The sequence below is a fragment of the Loxodonta africana genome, chromosome 7 (genome assembly GCF_030014295.1).
Source record: "Loxodonta africana isolate mLoxAfr1 chromosome 7, mLoxAfr1.hap2, whole genome shotgun sequence".
NCBI classification, from domain to species: Eukaryota; Metazoa; Chordata; class Mammalia; order Proboscidea; family Elephantidae; genus Loxodonta; species Loxodonta africana.
The window spans coordinates 131,437,006-131,457,289 of NC_087348.1; the positions used below are offsets into that span (position 1 = coordinate 131,437,006).

The following is a 20,284-nucleotide window of genomic DNA, read 5'->3' on the forward strand; positions in this document are numbered from 1 at the left end:
TGAACTACGATAGCTAAAGCAATTAAAAAAAAATTCAAATGTGACTTTAAAAGCCCAATCAATAAAAGAAAAAATTTGTAAATTGAATCTCATAAAAATGAAAAACTTTGTTCTGTCAATGACAGTATTATAAGAATGAAAAGACAAGCTACAGGCTAGAAGAAAATATTTGCAAATCATATATTCGACACAGGACTTGTATCTACCAGAGTATGTAAAGACCTCTCAAAACTCCACAGTGAAGAAACAAACTACCCAATTAAAAAATGAGCGAAAAGACTTAGCCACTTCACCAAATAGAATATAAAGATGATAGATAAGCACATGAAAAGATGTCCAGCATCATTGATCCTTAAAAAAAAAAATAGGGAAGTGCAAATTCAAACCACAATGGATACCATTACACAGTTTTTAGAAACAAACTCTGGTGTTATCCATACGATGGAATACTTGTCAGCAATAAAAAGGAATGAGCTATGGGTACGCTGCATACGTGCAACAACTTGGATGAATCTCAGAGGCATTATGCTGAGTGGAAGAAGCCATTATATGACATTCCAGAAAAGCAAAGCCATAGTGATGGAGCACAGGTGAGTGGGCGCCACGGGTTAGTCACGGGGAGGGAGTGTGTGACTACAAAGGAACAAAACACAAGGGAACTTTAGGGGGGCGATGAGACTGTTCAGTATCCTGATAGTGGTGGTGATTACCCAAATCTGTACATGTGTTAACATTCATAGAACTGTACGCCAAAAAAGACAAAAAGTCAGGTGCTCATTAATTGAGGACTGCCTGTAACCACAAAACCAGGAGCCTTTAATACATTGGAGGAAATAGCCATCATAAAATGGCACCAATCTTTGAGGTAAAAGAGGAGCAAAACGGAATAACATTTTTTTTTCTTGAATAGCCTCTTGTTCTTTATGCAGTTTTAGGCTGTCTATATATACAAATCTTATATGTTATTTTTTTAGGAGCCTTTTTTCTCCCTAAATGCCCTTTTCAGGGACATGTTTTCACTATTTGCTAAAAGTCTTCCATTTTTCATAAAACAACAAACTCCAAAAACACTCAGATTGTCTGATTATAAAGTCTGCAGGATTAAATAGATAGATAGGTAGATTTTTTTTTTTACTGAGTGCAATCCACTGGGTCTTGTAAATCTTTTCTGCAGTTTTTTTTTTTTTAGCGGTACTTGTTGTAAACTAGTAGGACCATTATTGGTTTCTCTGGTTCTGTATTAGTCATCTCGCACAGGCTGGGTTGATTTCATTCTGAGTCTTAGAGTTTTATTATATTTGAGTTTCTTCCTAGTACAGAGAATAAGAAAAGTATAACGTGTTGACAACTTGTGACAGAAAAAGTCAGAAAGAGGCCATAAAATAAGTAGGGATCATGAATGTGGTGCATTTAATTAAAGAATAAATATGGGACTAGAAGGTATACTGGAAACTAGAATGTAGCAACTAGAAGTTAATCTTCAGTGTATAGCCAACATTTGTCAAATTTTTACTAGAATACTCTCTTCAGCTCTGAGCTTGGCAACTTAAAGCAAGATGTGGAAACAATTGGCAAGGTTCCTGAGAAGAGTAATGAAAATTATTAGAGAATAAAAATAAGACCTTTGTGAGAAGGTTAAAAGAATGAAACTTTCCTGGGGAAGAGGGAGCGGGGGAGTTTAAAGCAGATGAAAAGCTGGAACGTGGATACTAGTAACTCTTAATTTCAGTTGACCAGGTAGTATAAAAAGGAATGTCCTAAATTTTTCTGCAGGGATTCATTGACATAGGCGCTTTTTTTCTCCTTTCCAAGATAATTGAGACCATATTGTATACACTCTGTTCTTCCCCTGGCTTTTCTGACACTGCACCTTTTTGGTTCTGTCTCTACTTTTTGGCCCATTCTTATTTTCACTTCCCTTGTAGGAGGGATCTCACCTTGGCTCTCCGCTTCTAATCTTTCCCTCTCTCCCTCCTTGTTGAAATCTCATGGCTCTTGCTTCTGTCTTGTTCATTTCAAATACATTTTCCCACACACAGCCACCAGTAAGATCTATCCAAAATAAAATGTGCCATGTCACTTTTCTGCTAATCTTTTATTGGCCTCCCATAACCTTTACAGATGTTCACAACCATGATCTCTCCAGGAGCTGGATTTGGGGGGCCGGGGGGGTATGGTGACAGGTGTCCATGTCATCTCCATGGAAACCCACTGTGGAAGACAGTTACTCACCTGAGCATGCGAGTTACCCACACAGCTTGTCAGAAACAAGGTGGAGAACAGTGGCTTTACAAGTTCAAACTCCTTAACAGAGCATGGAAGACCCACCATGCTCCTTCCCATGTGCCTCTCCAGCCCCATTCCTCACTGTTCCCTGACCCTGCCCCCGTCCCTTCCCACCGAATTGGTCCTACCCTAGATTGTGAGTTTTGTTTTCCCTGCATCTTCCTTTACACGAGGCATCCAGTTCTCAGGATTTGTTTAATCACAAAAAGCTGAAGGGCAATGCGGGCCTTTTAAATTAAGAAAGTTGCTTGAGATTTTTTTAAGGATTGTTTTACTTAGCTTTTAAGGAGGCTGAATTTTTTTATTTTTGTCCCATAGTGTCTGATTTTTGTCCCATATTTGTCATTCTAGTTTGGAGTTTGTCTGGATTGGGTATTGATAAAAAATCGAGACAAGTATATATTTTTTGAATATTAGTGAACAAATCCATTAAGAATTGTAATTCCTCTTTGTGGAATCATAAAATATTAGAGCCAAACAAGACTTTAGAGATCATCTACCTCAATCTCTCTTTGTACAGAGGAGAGGAAAGCAGGCCCTTGAGGCGTACCCAGGACGAAGCAGACAGCTGTGTGTAGGTCCATCTAGAGCCTAGAGCCTTGGCCCCAAGGTCATGTTATACTGTCCTCCTTTCACTGCAGTGGTTTTTCAAACTCAGTTTTTTTTTTTTTTTTTAAAGCAGTGGAATCCTCCTCACCCTTTTAAGTTAAAATACATACATTCACTTTTTTTGTGTGAAATATTTCAAATCTACACAAAAATAGAAAGTAAGCCACTTCAAATACCAGTTGGGATGTGTGTGCGTGTGTATGTATGTGTGAGTGTATGCATATTTTTAAAATATTTAATAAGGCGATTAGATTATTCAGTGGCAGGAGCTAGTTGTCTTTGCATTGGGAAACTTGGCTGAAGTCATAACTCATCTCTAACTAGCAGCAGAACTATAGTCCATTTATTTAACTTCTTAGGTTTAGTTCCTCTTATATTTAAAAAAAAGCTGAATTGCTCTAAAATTTCTTAGAACTGCCAACTGATAAAAAATAATTTGCCAACACTTACATAGTGCTTATTATTTACCATTCCTGGTTGCAAGTACATATATTCCATATGTGAAATACCTATTTATAATCCTTGCAACTACCATGTGAGGTTGGTGCAGTTACCATCCCTGTTTTATAGTTGAGGAAACTGAGGCATGAAGGGTAAAGTAGCTCAGTATCACACAGTAGAAAGTAGAGCTGGGATCGAAGCTTGGAGTCTGGCTCCAGAGCCCACGTCCTTAACTCCGGTACTTTGCTGTGTGATTTCTCACTGCTGTAATCCTCCTCCTGCTTTGAATTGACTCTGTTTTCTTTCTTAATGTTTGTTCAGATGGTAAAATATGAGGAACACTTGTTTAAATTATGAGGCAGGAACAAATGGTGTTAAAACAGTCCATTCAGCAGAAAATTAATGTTACCAGTTTTTAATATGCTGTCAGTCAGAATTGATGGCAATGGTTTTTTTTTTTTACATTTTTATATAGTGTTTATTGGCTAAAAGAGAATCTATATCAAACTGAAGTTATTCCTAGGACTTCACGTTCTTTGAAGTCATATAATGGCTTTTAAAAACTGTTTTAAAAAAAAAAAACCCCACAATATCTGTTTTTAAAGTAGAATCTAATCCAGAATATGATTGGTCGTAGTTCTACACTGTACTGTGTTGTCACATTGCTCTTGGAATACAGATTTATTTTCTGGACGTCATGTTTTAAGGAAAGCCTAACTAGATGAGGGAAGAGATTTAGGACTGGGTTATGTAAGGAAATTTTGAAGGAACTGGGGATGCTCAGCCTTGAGAGGAAGAAGTCTCAAATATAAGAAAGGTTATTGTTAGAAAAAGGATTCGACTCCGTGGAGTAGAGTTGGGTCCGTAAGTGGAAGTTGCAGAGTGACAGATGTGAGCTCAGTAGGGGCCAGATGTGAATTGGCTGGTGTGTTGGCTGACATACGTGCTGTAGATTTGTCAGGAGGGTTTCCTGCGAAGGCTGGGTCACCTTGGGACAGGGCTGTTGCAGAGTGGATTCTGTCATGGTTTCTTGTAGTGTGTGGCTTTTCAGTTCCCTCTTCACAGTGCGTGGCACGTCATAGGCACTCGCCAAGTAACTGTTAAATGAACGACTTTAAAAAATGGAGCAGCAGAAATATTCGTTACCTAAAATCAGTGTGGCTTTAAGTGACATATTTGATTCTGCCCTGATTATAAGAGAGATTGAGAGGGAAGAATACTTTATTTATGAAGTAGTTCATGTTGCTTTCTAGTTCTTCTTGTATACCACATGCTTCATTAATTGTGTTGAGCTCTTTAGGAAAAGGTAAATAACTTGAATAGCTATAAAATAAATTATTACCATTTAAGTTTAAAAATGTACTGATTTGTATATGCATGCATGTCTCAGATTATGAATTTGTAAGGTCTTTGATATTAGGACTGTATATTTTTGTTTCCCTTTACAGCAGCTAGTCCAGAATCTTTTTGAAATAATATGAACAAAGTGCTTTCAAACTGCGTATGGGGGATTGTCCCTGGGATTCTCACTGTTATTTAGAAATAAAGTCCTATCATTTATGTATTCCCAAGGCTGGTTCTAAAAAATGAACTTTGGTGAGCTGTGTTTGACTGGGGTTTTACGTAGAAGGGAGGATGTTCATTGTTTGTTGCTTTTCTAGGTGCGTGTGAAGGAACCTTGGCTTGCTCTACCTGTCACCTCATCTTTGAAGATCATGTATATGAGAAGTTAGATGCAATCACTGATGAAGAGAATGACATGCTTGATCTGGCGTTTGGACTAACAGACAGGTAAGGTTGTAGGGCTACTTCAGTGGTACTAATAATCTGGGAAGACAGAAGTTAGAGCCATGGATGTAATAGTGTTTTCCCAGCTTAGGTAACAGTGACACATTTTCAGTACCAGTATATGGCATTTGTCTTTATTTTCTTATTCTTTCTCTTTGTTTCTACCTTTATGAAACCTTTCATAAGAGTAAAAAATTTAATTGGAATTATTGAAACCATAAGTTTTAGATCCTAGTAAATCTTATTTAGTCTCTCTTTACTCTAAGAATTAATGTTTAGCACAATTTAACTTGGGTTGGGATTAAATATAATGCTTTTTACAGAATTCTTGAAGGACAGATTTGATAACTGAACAGAATTAGGGTGAGAAGTTTTATCTACTTGAGAGAACAGAATTCTTAAAGAAACTTAATTAGAATATGTTAAATTGAGTAATTCTGTTTATACGTGTATATTAAAGTTACTCTTAAAAGTGGTATAGTTTACAATAGCAAGTGAGATCAGGTGATGCCTAATTTATTTTTTAATAATTTAGTCTTTTGGTTGAAATCAAGGAAAGTAGTTAATTTACTGTTTCAAGGGTAAGATGATGAATTTTTTTTAGTTAAAAATTGTAATAATAATAATAAAAAAGAAAAAAAATAGCTTTGTTTATTTCATGTGTACTGTGTAGCCACAATTTGGGGAGACACAAACTGTCTCATTTAATCCTCACAAAAAATGTTGAGGTTATCGGTATTTTTATTAAAGGTGAAAAATCGTTTTCTTCCTTTTGTGGTTCTTTTCCCTCTTGGTGCAGAGATGTGACTGATACCCTGGGAGGAGAAACTGGGAAAGGTAGTTTCTCTTAGACTTCAAAGCAGATTACAGCTGCCATCTGCCTGTTGTCCCTCACCTCTTCAGGTGCCACATTCTCTATCACCGCCCTCTTTCTTTCTAAAGGATCATCACATGGGGAATATATTCAGTGACTGTGTTAATTTGGTTCTGATAACTGGCCCATCTCTTAATGGGGTGGGATGGGTAAATCATAGCCAGCTGCTTGCCCTTTTATTCAGATAAAATTTGTAGGTGCATGTAACAGGTAATATTCTAAGTGAAAAGGAAAAGAAAACAGGGAGAAGAGGAGTTACAGTTTGAAGAAATTAAACCCGTTGCCGTCGAGTCGATTCTGACTTACAGCGGCCCTATAGAACAGAGTAGACCTGCCCCATTGGGTTTCCAAGGAGCAGCTGGTGGATTCGAACTACCAACCTTTTAGTTAGCAGCCAAATGCTTAACCGTTATGCCACCAGGGCCCCACAGTTAGATGCAAGAATTTAATAAGCTATAAAAGGCGTGCTATAATGGCACTAGTTTTTATAAACTAGCCAAGAACATTGATAATAAAATTTGGGAGCTAGGAACTGGACAATAGAGAGTAGGCAGTAGCTTTTAAAGTTATAGAGTAGAGAATTAAGTAGAGGTGCTTTGTGAGGGAAGAGAGTGTATAATGCTTTTCACAGGTAGCATTTGCAAAGCACTTTGACATATTTGAAATGCAAAGAATTTTGTTTAAAGTTAGCAACTGCCTCTAAACTCCTATTTCTAGAATACCGTACAGTTCAAAAATGAGTAAGAAAATTCAGTCTTTTAGCTCATATATTTAGTTAAGTTTAAAGTTGTGCTATGTAAATATCTTTAATTTTTATGATAAAACATTATCATTTAAAGGGTGTACTGCCTTAAAACCACTCTAAGTACCAAGTGTCTTAGGTGGCTCATAATGGATCTCATCATGGAGGTGATAACAATTTATCGGCTCTCATTATGCAGATGATTACACCGTTACATAGCTACCAGACTACGTCATAAACTGCCAAACCACTGAGAATCATGGCCCAGCCAAGTTAACACACAGCCTTAACCGTCACATGCACTTAACCTTGATTTTTGATGGATTGATGATACATCTATCATGGTGGTTACTTGTCTCCTTTTTTCCTGTGAAATTATAAGTTTTCTGAGAGTAGGGGCCATGCCTTATTTCAAAGTTGTGTCTCTGATGCTTAGCATAGTGCCAGATTCACAACAGAGAGTCACCAACTGTTTCTAGAATGAATGCTTGTCAGAAAGAGAGATTCTGGAATTATCTGCAATTCTGATTGTCGTTGCTCCCTGCCACTAATTTCCATGAATAACTTACATGGAAGCCTCAGGTTCTTTATCTGTAAGATGAGGATAATAATAGTCTCCATCTCATAGGGCTGTTGTATGGAGCTAATGAATAAACGTATGAATCTCTTAGGACGATGTCTGGTAGAGAATGCATTCATTAAATGGTAGCCATTAGTATTATAACTACAGTAATATCCGTTTATAGGTCAAGTACCTACTACTATAATGCCTAGGCACCTAACAAGGATTATTTCTGACTGTCGGGTTAGGCGGTATTATTACCACTTTATACATGAAAAGGGAGTCCCTGAGTGGCACAAATAGTTAAGCACTGGACTACTAACTAAAAGGTTGGCGGTTCAAAACCACCCCGAGGCACCTCAGAAGTAAGGCCTGGTGATCTTCTGAAAGGTCACAGCCTTGAAAACCCTATAGAGCAGTTCTGCTCTGCACGCAGGAGGTCACCATGAGTTGGAATTGACTCGACAGCAACTAACGACAACAGCGATGACAAGAAATGAAGGTTTAGTTAGAGATTTGTCCCAGCTCCGCAGCTAGTGGGTGACAGAGCCTTGATTTGAATTCTGTTATGTTGGGCCCCAGAGCACTTGGTTTTTTACTGTTTCAAGCTGCGTTTCTAAATTGAAAACCAAATCTTGGAAGTAAAGTAAACTCAGTGTTGAGTATGTTTGCAGATATATACAGCAAGGGTGATGTGAGAACATGTCTTCAAGGTTTGTACAAGTATCAGAATATTGTGGGACTAATGGTTTGAAATCAGGGAACAGTTGCTATGTGCTTCTTGATATAAGATACCTTATACACTGGGTGTAGTCCCTGGGTGGTACAAATGGGTAATGCTCTTGGCTGCTAACTGAAAGGTAGGAAGTTCAGGTCCACCCAGAGGCACCTCAGAAGAAAGGCCAAGTGATCTCCTTCGGAAAAGTCAGTCACTGAAAACCCTGTGAAGCACAGTTCTCCTCCGATCATCTGGGCTCCCCATGAGTCAGAGTTGACTCCGTAGCAACTAGCTTTATAAACGGGGTAGACCTTAGAGCTGAGACCTTTAAGAACTAAGAGGAAGCAGGAAAGTAAGAAAACAGCCACAGAGCACTCCGCGTTGTCTTCTTGGGACATAGAGCAAGCAAGAGCACCCTCTGTATTCCCATGATGCACTTCTTATTCTTCTGTCACTACATTTATTATATTCTGCCTTGTTTCACTGATAATTTGTTTCCATCTCTGTTTCCTTTGCTAGATTCAAAGTTCTTTAAGACTAGCATTATCTTACTTATCTTTATAGGAACACCAAGTGTAACCAACAGTCTCCCTAAGCGCTCACTACAGTCCTAATGAATTTGTCAAAATTGGCCTGTCGCATTTTCTGTTTGCAGATTGAACTTAATGCGTAATTGAATATTGCCAGGGATGTTTTTAATTCAAAAAATAGAAACTTGGTGGGAGGGAATTTTTCTCTATCAGCGATCAGTATTTCCTATGGTTAAATTTGCCTCTTTACTCCAGAACTTCCCAGTGGTCCCTCATTGCTCACCAGTTAAAACCTAAACTCCATAATCGGTGTTGAAAGCTGTCTGTGGCTCTGGCCACTTTTCGACCTACCCCTATCCTTGTCCTGAATTGCGGATCTGTCTTTCCTCAGGGGTGTCTTGAACTTTCTTATGTCGTATTACCTTTGCCTCAAATGCCTTTCTTCTTTATCTTCTATTAAATATCAAATCCTACCCATCTTTCAAAGCTTGTCCTAAATACCATCTCCCTGGCCAGAAGGAAGTGCTTTTTCCTCAGATCTGACAGCATAGCAGTGACTGTAAGATGCCATTGATTTTAAGATGAATCTTGATTTTAGTGACACTAAAAATGTGGAAAAAAATATGCATCTTCAAATTGATGATTTATGGTATCTATTTCTTAAATGTATTTCAGATTTCTTGTTTCAGAGGCTTCAGAAAGTATAGCTTTCTTTTATAGTCTGCATGGTTTTTTATCTTAAATAGACTATTTTTTAGAACAGTTTTTAGGTTTACAGAAAAATTGTACAGAAAGTACACAGTTGCTGTGTATCCCCTACTATTAACATCTTATGGTAGTATGATACCTCTGTTACAATTGATGAACTAATATTGATACATTGTTATTAACCAAAGTCCATAGTTTACACTAGGGTTCACCCTTTGTATAGTTCTTTGTACACTTCTTTCTACAGTTTGGTACAGTTCTGTGTACATTTGTGTACAGTTTGTTCTGTTGTATGTGCAGTCACTATGAGTTGGAACCAACTGGACGGCACCTAACGGTGACAACATGGATTTTGACAAATGCATAAAATAAATGTTATGTGTCTACCTTTACAATATCGTATAGAATAGTTTCTGCCTTCACATGCCTTGTGTTCCACTTATTCATCCCCCATCTGTCCGGCAACCGCTGATCTTTTCACTGTCTCTATGGTCTTGCCTTTTCCAGAATGCCATGTAGTTAGAATCGTACAGTATGTAGCCTTTTCAGACTGGCTTCTTCACCTAGCAATACACGCTTAAGGATCTTCCAAGTCTTTCTGTGGCTTGATAGCTCACTTCTTCATACCACTGAATAGCACTGCATTGTCTGAAGGTACCACAGTTTATCCATTCAGCTGTTGAAGGACATCTTGATTGCTTCCAAGTTTGCTAATAATGAAACATTTGTGAGCAAATTTTTATGTGGCCATAAGTTTTCAACTCATTTGGATAAATACCTTAGGAGCTCAGTTGCTGAATCATATGATTAGCCTATATTTAGCTTTGTAAGAGACTGCCAGACTGTCTTCCAAGGTGGCTCAACCATTTTGCATTCCCACCAGTTATGAATGAGATTTCCTGTTGCTCTATATCCTTTCCAACATTTGGCGTTGTCAGTAACTTGGATTTTAGCCATTCTAATAGTTCTCTGATGGTATCTCGTTTCAGTTTATAATTCTCTAGTGACCTGAGACGTTGAGCATCTTTTCATATGATTATTTGTCACCTGTATCTCTTCTTTGGTGAAGTGCATATTTACATCTTCTGCCCATTTAAAAATTGGTGTGCTTGTTTTCTTATTGTTGAGTTTTAAGAGTTTTTTGTTGCATTTTGGATACAAGTCCTTTATCAAATATGTTTCACAAATATATTCTCCCAGTCTTTGCCTTGTCTTTTCATTTTTTAATGTCTGTATGGTTTTAATTATCTAGAAAATCATTAATGAATTTTTGGGGCATGCTAATCTCAGTTCTTTTCTCCATTGTTTGTTGTACCTTTTGAGTGTTTTCATTGCTTGTCCGCCATTTCACCGGAAAGAGCAGTAGCTTTTGATGAAGAGATTAGTGGATGATAGAAACTAAAGGCTAAAATGGAACTGGTATGCAAGGTTCTTTGTTTTACATAGTTGTGATAAGGTTCAGTGTATCTGTTTCAACTTAATGAAAATTTAAAAACTAAATAAATTCCCGACTGCTTTTGGAAACCCTGGTGGCATAGTGGTTAAGTGCAATGGCTGCTAACCAAAAGGTTGGCAGTTCAGATCCACCAGGCATTCCTTGGAAACTCTGTGGGGTAGTTCTGTCTGTCCTGTAGGGTTGCTAGGAATCACCGGAATCAAGTCACCAGCCAATGGGTTGGTTTGTTGGTAAGAAAATATAAAAATGTCCTAAACAGCTGCATTGCCTTGTGAATAATGTCTGCCTCTTACTAAACATGCCTTCCCCCCTTTTTATACAGATCACGGTTGGGCTGCCAAATCTGTTTGACAAAGGCTATGGACAATATGACCGTTCGAGTACCCGATGCAGTGGCCGATGCCAGACAGTCCATTGATATAAGCAAGAAATCCTAAGATAGAATAAATAGGAATATTTTCATGAAACATTACCTATTTTTATAATTATTATTTCTTAATGTAATTAAATGAGAACACGAATGAATGGGTTTTCATTATAACCAGCTTTACTATTTTAATTCACCTTGTATAACTACTAGATTTTGTAGTTCTGAAAGTATGCAATCTTTACTTTGGTTCAATTATAAAATGTCAACCAAATATTAGAAAACCATCTATGACTGTTTAGCAACTTTAGCAAAATGTTTTCTTGTAAATCTTATGCCTACTTACCAATAACGTAGGTTTTAAAAAGGTATGATTGTTCCCTATTTGGTCTGGATGAAGGCAGGGATCTAAAATGGCTTGTCTGGGTCCATACAGCTAATTAGAAGATCTGGTACTAGAGCCCACTTGTTACTACAAGTTACATGGTCAGGCAGACTGGAGGAAGTATGGCTTATATGTAAAAGCAATGGAACATGAATAGGTACGGACCAAAAAAAATAAATAAAAAGGACTTAATTGCTCGATGAACTGCTTAATTTCAGAGACAGTTATTATTCTCATATAGAAATATTTTAAAATTTTAGTTCATTGAAAAGTATAGGGATTATATACTGTAAATGAAATTTGATCTCTGTTCTAACTGGAGGAATAAACTAAAAGCCCTACGTCTTCATTCCTTTCTCTTCTAAGCAGTATGGTCTTTTTAATCCTTCAAAAATAATGCTGATTTATAATGTCCACCTGAAGCAGAATGGAAATGTTCTGATGAGTTGGGTTTTCTCTATTCTGAGCCAGAAGAAATGAGCTGGCCACCACATTTCATAGCCCCAGGGGGCGCCATTCTCTTAAATAAGGTGGAATTGTAGCACGGTTTGCTTTAGTCCCAGAAATTTGGGAATGATTTTGAGTGCCACAGATTATCATTTACTTTGGTGGTGGGTTATAGAAAATATTTGTATTCTTATCTTTAGTATAATTCATAAAAGATAGGAAAGGTGTACACAGTATGCTCTTTGAAATATAGTAAAATATGAACTTAGATTAATTGTGAGGAAGATCAGGATAAATTAGTAAAAACCAGGTTAATTTAAGACCCTTGAGTTAGCTTCAAGTACATAATAGTTTGATCATTTTTGCAAATATTTGTCAAGTACTGTACCTAATATAAGACATTGTGTTAAGCCTATTGGGGAATAGAGACATGAACAAGACCAAGGAATGCCCTCAGGGAAAAGATATTAGGAAATATCACCTTTTATTAATAAAAGATAAAGCATGTACACAAATAATTTGCTTGAGCTAAACTGACCAATTTGCCAAATAAAGATACCTTTAAAAGTTTTTTTGTAACTTATTTTTTGTTGTTGAGGATATACAGAGCAGAATATATGCTTATTCGGCAGTTTCTACATGTACAAATAAATGTACTTTTAAACTAATCAGTAAAAAGTGATTAGGAAGAATTTGAGGCTCCTGACGTTCACTTGGCATTTAGTTAACTGTTGAGTGCCTTCTTTGTGGAGAGTGCTATACTCCTAGAGTCCTTCAGAACAATTTGTTTTTTTAATTAACTTCAGTACCCTCTCTCAGTTCTCGCACAGATTACCTAAGCTCGTGTTTCCAGAGCTATGACGACGTTCAGCCTAAACACTAAAGTGTAGTCAGAATTGTTTCAGATTTCAAATTAGGAAAGTTCAATTAATGAAGTTCAATTGCATTACTTAAATAAAACCTGCTGAACTCATTAAATGGAAGGTGTACTCTGCAATTGATTTGTAAAAAGTTTATTTTTTTGGTTTTAAAAAAATCATTCCTTTTCTTTTATACATGTGTACTTAGGCAACTGTGTTGTCTGTTACTACAAAAAAAATTACCCTAAAACTTAGTAACTTAAAACAACAATCTTTCTTTACCTTGGACAGTTTCTGTGGGTCAGGAATTCAGAGGGGGCATGGGAGGGATGGCTTGTCTACGCCACAGTGTCTAAACCGGGTGCTGCCACTCAAATGCCAGGTGCTGGGTCTTCTGAAGGCTCTTTTGCTCCCATGTCTGGCAGTTGATGCTGATGTTGGCTGGAGGTTTTGCAGGGGCCACACGTGGGCTTTCTTATAACATGGTGGCTGGATTCTAAAGGCAAGTGTCCCGAGATAGAAAACACCAGGCAGAAGCTGTGTTCTTTTTGTAACCTAGTCCTAGAAATCATACAGCATCAATTCTACTCATTTTCATTAAAGTGAGGCACGAACTCGGGCACGCCAGTTCCTGGGAGGTGAATCACAGAATTTGCAGAGATGTTTTAAAGCCACCGTGGTAACCATTGCTTTGAGGATAACTTAAAACCTGTTGCCATCAAGTCAGTTCCAACTCATAGTGGGGACAGGAGAACTGCCCCCATAGGGTTTCCAAGGCTGTAATGTTTATGGGAGCAGACTGTTAAATCTTTCTCGTGCAGAGTGGCTGCTGGGTTTGAACTGCCAGCCTTTCTGTTGGCAGCCAAGTGCTTAACCACTGAGTCACCAGGGCTCCTTCTAGGATAACTTTATTTCCTGTGAGAATTTTTTTTTTTAACTAAAGATTTCTCAATTTTTCGAGAGGGGCTAGTTTTTTTTCTTTTTTTCCTGACAGAGTCTCACGTCTCCTTTATTATGATGGCTCATTTGTTTTCTTCTATAACTCCCAACATTTTTCTTCTTGACAGTTGATTTAAATGAAGGGAAAAAATGGTGGGCTCCCTTTCAGTGCTATGTAATTTTAGTTTATATTAGTCATTTTGCCATCAAGAAAGGCATCTTTTGGTACAGTACTCTATGTAATTGTTGGTTATATGCTAAAACTTAATATCGTATTTGGTTTTCACAGATAAAGTCAACCTGTAATTACGTAGTAATTCAGAACTATTGAATTTGTTTTTTAAGTGAACCATTCTAAGAATTTCCATAACCCTTTGCCTAACTTTCACTGTAAAGATATTGTCTTAAAAGACAGCTTTCCTATTTTTCTTACCAGTTATTTAAGTACTGTATGACGATCCATATGGTCTCTGAAATGGTCATTCAGTGTTTATTAGAACAATTACATTTCACTTGAAAATTGTGAGCCTTAGACTCACTATGTGTTTTCCCATCTTTTTCTTCTTTTTATACATCTCTTTACAATTGTTTTTCCTTACTTTAAACTACCAGAAATTTTGTGGTAAAGTGTATTTTGGATCAGAGTTTGTTCAATGGCTTATTAAATTGTAAGGTAATTGTTGTCACTCTGTAAATAAAAATGATGTATGTGCATCCCTAAAAATAGCATATAAAACTTTATTTTAAATGTAAGCCACAATAAGATGTTCAAGTACTACACAGAAACTTTAATTAAATTTCCCATTAGAGAAATATTTAGGAATATAATCTTGGTTAGGCAGCAACCAGCTTCTTTTAATGTGTCAACACATCACATGTTACCAAGTTATTTTTATCAGATTTTCTTGTTTATAAATTTCTAGAAACTGAAAAATTAGAAAACCAGCTGGCAGGAGGAAAGCATGATCACCAGCAGATATACAAATAAATGCAGCTATAACAGAATAGGAATAGGGGGTTAAAAGACAATTTACTTCATTCTACCAGAAGCAACTTAGGAGTTGACCAGAAGGCTCTTTACACCAAGGAGCATCATTTCTACAAGAATTGTTAGTAATAAATCACCTAATAGATACCTTATTCTTTTTTCCTTTTTGACTCCCATTTGCTTATCTTTTATCTGAGATGTATTATTTGTTATTTATTTTTTTTTTGCATTACTTTTTAGAGCAGTTTTAGGTTTACCGAAAAATTGTATATAAAGTACAGAGTTCGCATAAGCCACCTCTACTCTCTTGTCTTAAGCTGGGTTCTCTAGAGAAGCAAAACGAATGAAGCCTGTATATATAGAGAGAGGTTTATCTAAAGGAAATAGCTCACCTGGTTGTAGAGGCTGGCAAGTCCCAAGTCCGTGGGTCAGGTATCAGGCTGGAGGACTCTCCTGACTCATGTAGCTGCAGGGGCTTATGATTGGCAAGTCAGATGGCAAGCTGCTAGCTCACAGGATGTGGAGGCCAATGAATCCCAAGGTGGGTAGGTAAGACAGCAGGCTGCTCGCTCACAGGCTGCAGAGGCTGATGGATCCCAAGATCGGCAGGTAAGCTGCTAGCTCAAGTCCCAAGAACCAGAGGTCAGATGATGGTGAGCTGGTTGCAGGATCTAGAACAAGAGTCTAACTGGAACATCCATTTATATACTGGAGACAGGCCACACTCCCCCCTCCCCCAGGAAACTCCCTTTTAACTGACTGGCTGCTCAGAGTAGATCTATCATGGAGTTGATTACATCATTACGTAACTGCCAGGCTACATTGTAACGGCCAAACCACCGAGAACCGTGGCCCAGACAAGTGGACACACGATCTTAACCATTACACCCCTGTGTACCGTTTCTCTTATTAATGTCATGGGTTAGTGTGGTATGTTTGTTGTAATCGAGCTAATATTGATATATTATTAACTAGAATACATAGTTTACACTCGGGTTCACTATGTTGTACTGTCCTACTGAGTTTTGCCAAATACTTAATACCATGTGTCCACCATTATAGTAGCTTACAGAATAGTTTCACTGCCCTAAAAATGCCCCGTGTCCTGCCTATTCATCTCTTCCCCTAACACCCTAAACCTCCAGCAACCACTTGTTTCTCTAGTTTTGCGTTTTCCAGAGTGTGGTATAGTTGTTACCATACAGTATGTAGCCTTTTTCAGCCTAACTGCTTCAATTGGCATTTAATTTTTAGACTTGATTTGAATGTTATAAAATGAAGCAGAGCTATTATGCCTTTCTGGCTTCTTCCTTGGTGTGTTAACCATTTCTGAAACTATCAACACTCAGCTCGATTTACCCCAGTGGTCTGAATCACTGCCTCATCTGCCCCACCTACTCTGCCTCAGACTGCCCTCTGTAGCATTTACTAATACGGCATAAACCTGTGGCATATAGGACACTTAGTACATACAGCACCAGATCAAAAACCAGAACCATTGCTGCTGGGCTGACTGTGACCCCTGGGGTCCCCACGCGTTACAGGATAGAACTAGAGGGTTTTCTTTTCTTCCACAGTGCCACTGGGTGGTTCAAACCACCAGCCTTTAATAGTCAAGCACAAATTATTTGTGCCTAAAGCACTTCCTACATTTTCCCCTGATAGACTTTGTAACTTCCTAAGTTCAAAATCTATCACAGTATTTAGCCCACAGTAGTGTACAATAAATGTTTGAATTAAAACCTGGTCCTACAAGGAATATATTTTTAGCCTTTGGCTCTCTGGCAGGCACCAGTTATGGATGAAAATACATGAGCTCAATACAGGCCTATATACCGAGCCTGTATCTTAACTCTAACTCAGAAGGAGTCAAGGTAAGTCAGAATGTTGAGAGAGAGAGAATAATTTCCACTGCATTAAAAAGGACCGTTTTCAGCTTGTCACCTTTCTTTTTTTAATATAAATCCTTTGGATGGAGCCCTGGTGGCGTAGTGGTTAAGAGCTTGGCCACTAACCAAAAGGCCAGCAGTTTTAATTCACCAGCCGCTCATTGGAAACCCTATGGGGCAGGTCTTCTGTGTCCTATAGGGTCACTATGAGTCAGGGAGTGAGGGGTAATGATTTGGATTAAATAACTTTTGAATGGGGTGAATGCAGGTCCCTTTGCTGTGAAGAATAGGCAAGAATTCTGTTCAGTTATGTGATATCAAGAAATAATCAGTTCTTCTGTTACGAGGAAGGAAGGTATAAGATCTGCTTTGAAACCAAAGTCTGTTTTTGTCAGATCTATTTGGAAAATGAAATTATAGTCACTGGCTTATTACCTTTAGTTTCCTGAGTTATGGTACATTTTATAACCATTTCACCCCGGTGGCTTCACCAGGAAGCCTGTGCATTTTTCCTAGGTACATTATTGAACTTTTTAGTGGCTTCTGTGGGCACCTAGTAACTTCTACAGTGAACTTCCTAGACCAAAATCATTTTGCCTGTGCCCTATTGGATGGATCTTAGGGCCTTGATTGTACAGTTTTTTAAATGTACTTGGAAGAGGAAAACTGGCCAGGGCCATTCCCTACGTGGACGTAGGTAGAATGGCAGAGTAAGAGATCAGTCCTTTTCTAGATTCAGGAATGAATCTGCTATTCACCAGGATCTCTCTGGTTTTGGATCTTGCAGGTCAGTGGTTCTTGAAGTAAGAGTGCTGAAGGACCTGTAAGTGGTACATGCATTTCATCCCCTTGAGTCACTGTGATATTGTCATGACCATGCTTGCAAATGAGTGTTCCTCCATCACTTGAAAGTGTCTGTCATTATGTTTTTCACATCAGCATTAGTCTTCCCACTGGTTCTGTTTAGAATTCCTCTAGGCAGAGGGAAGGTGGTTCACAGAATATTTCTCCCCATTAAAGCAAGCCAAGGACTGAGAAATATTGAGAAACACGCTTATTTTTTCTTTAAAAGAGCCTTATTTGTTTCTTTTCTAAAGTCTGAAGACTGAGTGAACCTCAGAGAGATAGAAAAGTAAGCTCTCGTGTAGTGAAGAGAAAGCATAGGATTTATAGTTTGAAGGTCTGGGTACTGTTTAAAAATTACCCAAACCTTGGAAATAAAGCAGACTATATCTTGTGGGTCAAATCTGGCTACTGTTTATGTAAATAAAGTTTTATTGGAACACAGCCAGCCCTGCTCATTCATTAAGTATAGCCAATGGTTGTTTTCACACTGTAACAGCAGAGTTGAGTAATTGCAAAAGCAACCACATGGCTTATATCGCCTAAAATATTTACAATCTAGTCTTATATAGAAAAAGCTTGTCGACCCCTGCTCTAGAGTAAGGTAACTCGGACACCCCAATAGGTAATTTGACTTACTACTAACTGTTGATTAGGACTCAAACCTGTAAAGTTAGATATTAGAGAAGATTGATATTCCAAGAATTATGCTCTTCTTGCCTCATAATCAGTTTTGTGTCTCTTTGCAATCTCATTATAGTATTCTTTTTTCCCCATTGACTCTGTGTGTTTCTTATGTTCTCTTTTAAACTATCTTTGTCATCCTGTTGGTACCCTGGTTAAATAAATCATTGACACATGTATGAATTGCAAACTGGGACTTTTGACTTTTTTTTTTTTTTACTTCTGTAATCAGAATAATTACATTTGACTAACTGATGCTAAATAAGAACCATATGTACCTGTTCCTCCTCAGACAGGTTTAGGAATGGATCTTGTTTGTAACCTGGGGACTGCCTGTACTCAAAATGGAAGTGTTTTTTTACAGTATTTTATGTTAGAGAAGTATTCCATTGATAACCATCTTATATTAAATCCACAAGAAGTTGGTACAAGTTGAAAAATTTTCTAGGCTATAAATAACTAGAAGAACAAGCAAATAATACAGTAGTGTATTGTTTGGAAGTAGGCAGGAATGGATTCATACTTCTCATAAAAATAAAGAAGTACCTGTGGCTGAAAATGGAAATAAATTGTTTACTTTTTAGAGCAACATTGGTTCTTTCAAACCACAAAGTTCGTTGTAATACTCCAAAACAAATGACCGTATAGAAGCCTGCGGTGAGCGAGGTAAGCGCTCTACCATCATCAGCTTATTCTCCACCCACTAAATTGAGGCATACATAAGGATTTAAATACTTTTTTCAAAAGAAATCAAGTTTGATTTTTTTTTTTTTTTTTTTGCGTATTTCTTGACAGTCCAACCTAATTTTTTGAAGTATGGTAAATCTTTGAGTAAATCTTGCATGGTAGATAAACCATTCTTTGAGCATAAGCTACAGCATTTTGGGGAAAGTTTCAATAACAGCAGTGTTCCAGTTAACGTAATTCTGCTACAGGGTGAGCTAGCAGCTCTGGATGCTCTGGAAAAGAGCTGCGTCTTGTACAGCCAAGCACAATTGCCAAGACGATTTTCCTGTATACAGTTAATTTCTCTTTAAGTGATGTGTTCTACCTAAGATCAGATTTGAATTACATAAATCAAAAGTGACAGTTCCTATGTTGTTTTTTTTAAAATAGTCTCTTTCATTGCTTTTTTCCAAATGCCTTGAGAGGTATCTGGCACATAGTACCAAAAACAAACAAACAAACCCGCTGCCATTAAGTCGATTCCAACTCACAGCGACCCTATGGGACAAAGTAGAACTTCCCCGTAGAGTTTCCAAGGAGTGGCTGGTGGATTCAAACTGCTGACCTTTTGATTAGCAGCCAAATGCTTAACCACTGTACCACCAGGGCTCCTGGCACATAATAGGCGGTCAGAAAATATTGGTTGAATTTGTTGACTGAATCTACTATGAAAAACGTACTTCCTTTGTCCACCGTCGTACCCCTAAAGGCTTCTGGGATAAAACAGCAGCAGCTTCAGGCGGAGAAAATGTTGAGTTACAGCTCTTGATTAGTAAGTGTGACTATGTTAAATGCGGCAGCTAAACCAAGACAGAAAAGCAAAGAGGTTACACATCAAACTTGGGAGGTTAAAATCTGGGCTTGTAGCTCTTATATGAGACAAACTTTGAAGTGTTTTTTAATCTTTATTGCTTTTACCAGACAGTTGAACTCTCTGGGAGAACGCAATGATTACTTCTTTTAAGAACACTGCCAGAATTCATAAAACTGGAAAGTGTTCATATACACAGCAGTGGCGTGAATGTATTTTAACCTGGTACCCACCTCTGCCAGCTTCTACTTGTGTTCTGGGGTGTACTGCCAAAGTGGTACACCTTTAGGATACTGAAGAGTTGTTTTGTTTTTGTTTTTTTTTATTGTAAAGGACAAAGAGAGTGGCCCCAGGAAGCTGACTTTCCTGGCTTTTTCTTCCACCACCAGGAACAAAAACCTTTGTCCAACCATTGCACCAGCTCTCAGCCAACCGGCTGGTTTCTTTTGTGCAGCAGTAATCAGGCAGTTTTGGAGCTCTCCTGCAGCCCCAGTGACACCCCATCCTTGGGGGAACATAGCCTCATCTTGATATGGTTAATGTGTACACCTCAAAATATCCGTCACCCAATACTCAATACATGGAAGGTCAGCTCAACTGGACTGGACCAAAAGCAAAGAAGTTTCCGGGA

General features: G+C 37.9%; 1 protein-coding gene across 2 annotated transcripts in view; it reads left to right on the top strand.

The window, feature by feature from the left end:
* The window catches only part of FDX1 (ferredoxin 1), a 49,206-nt gene extending 36,723 nt beyond the window's left edge, over nucleotides 1–12,483 (top strand). For both annotated transcript variants that reach the window (XM_010595445.3, XM_023554776.2), the window contains exons 3-4: nucleotides 4,998–5,127; nucleotides 11,037–12,483. In XM_010595445.3, coding sequence (XP_010593747.1) covers nucleotides 4,998–5,127; nucleotides 11,037–11,151 — 245 coding nt within the window. In that variant the 3' untranslated portion in view covers nucleotides 11,152–12,483. The remainder of the gene's footprint in view (nucleotides 1–4,997; nucleotides 5,128–11,036) is intronic.
* The last annotated feature ends 7,801 nt before the right edge of the window (nucleotides 12,484–20,284 follow it).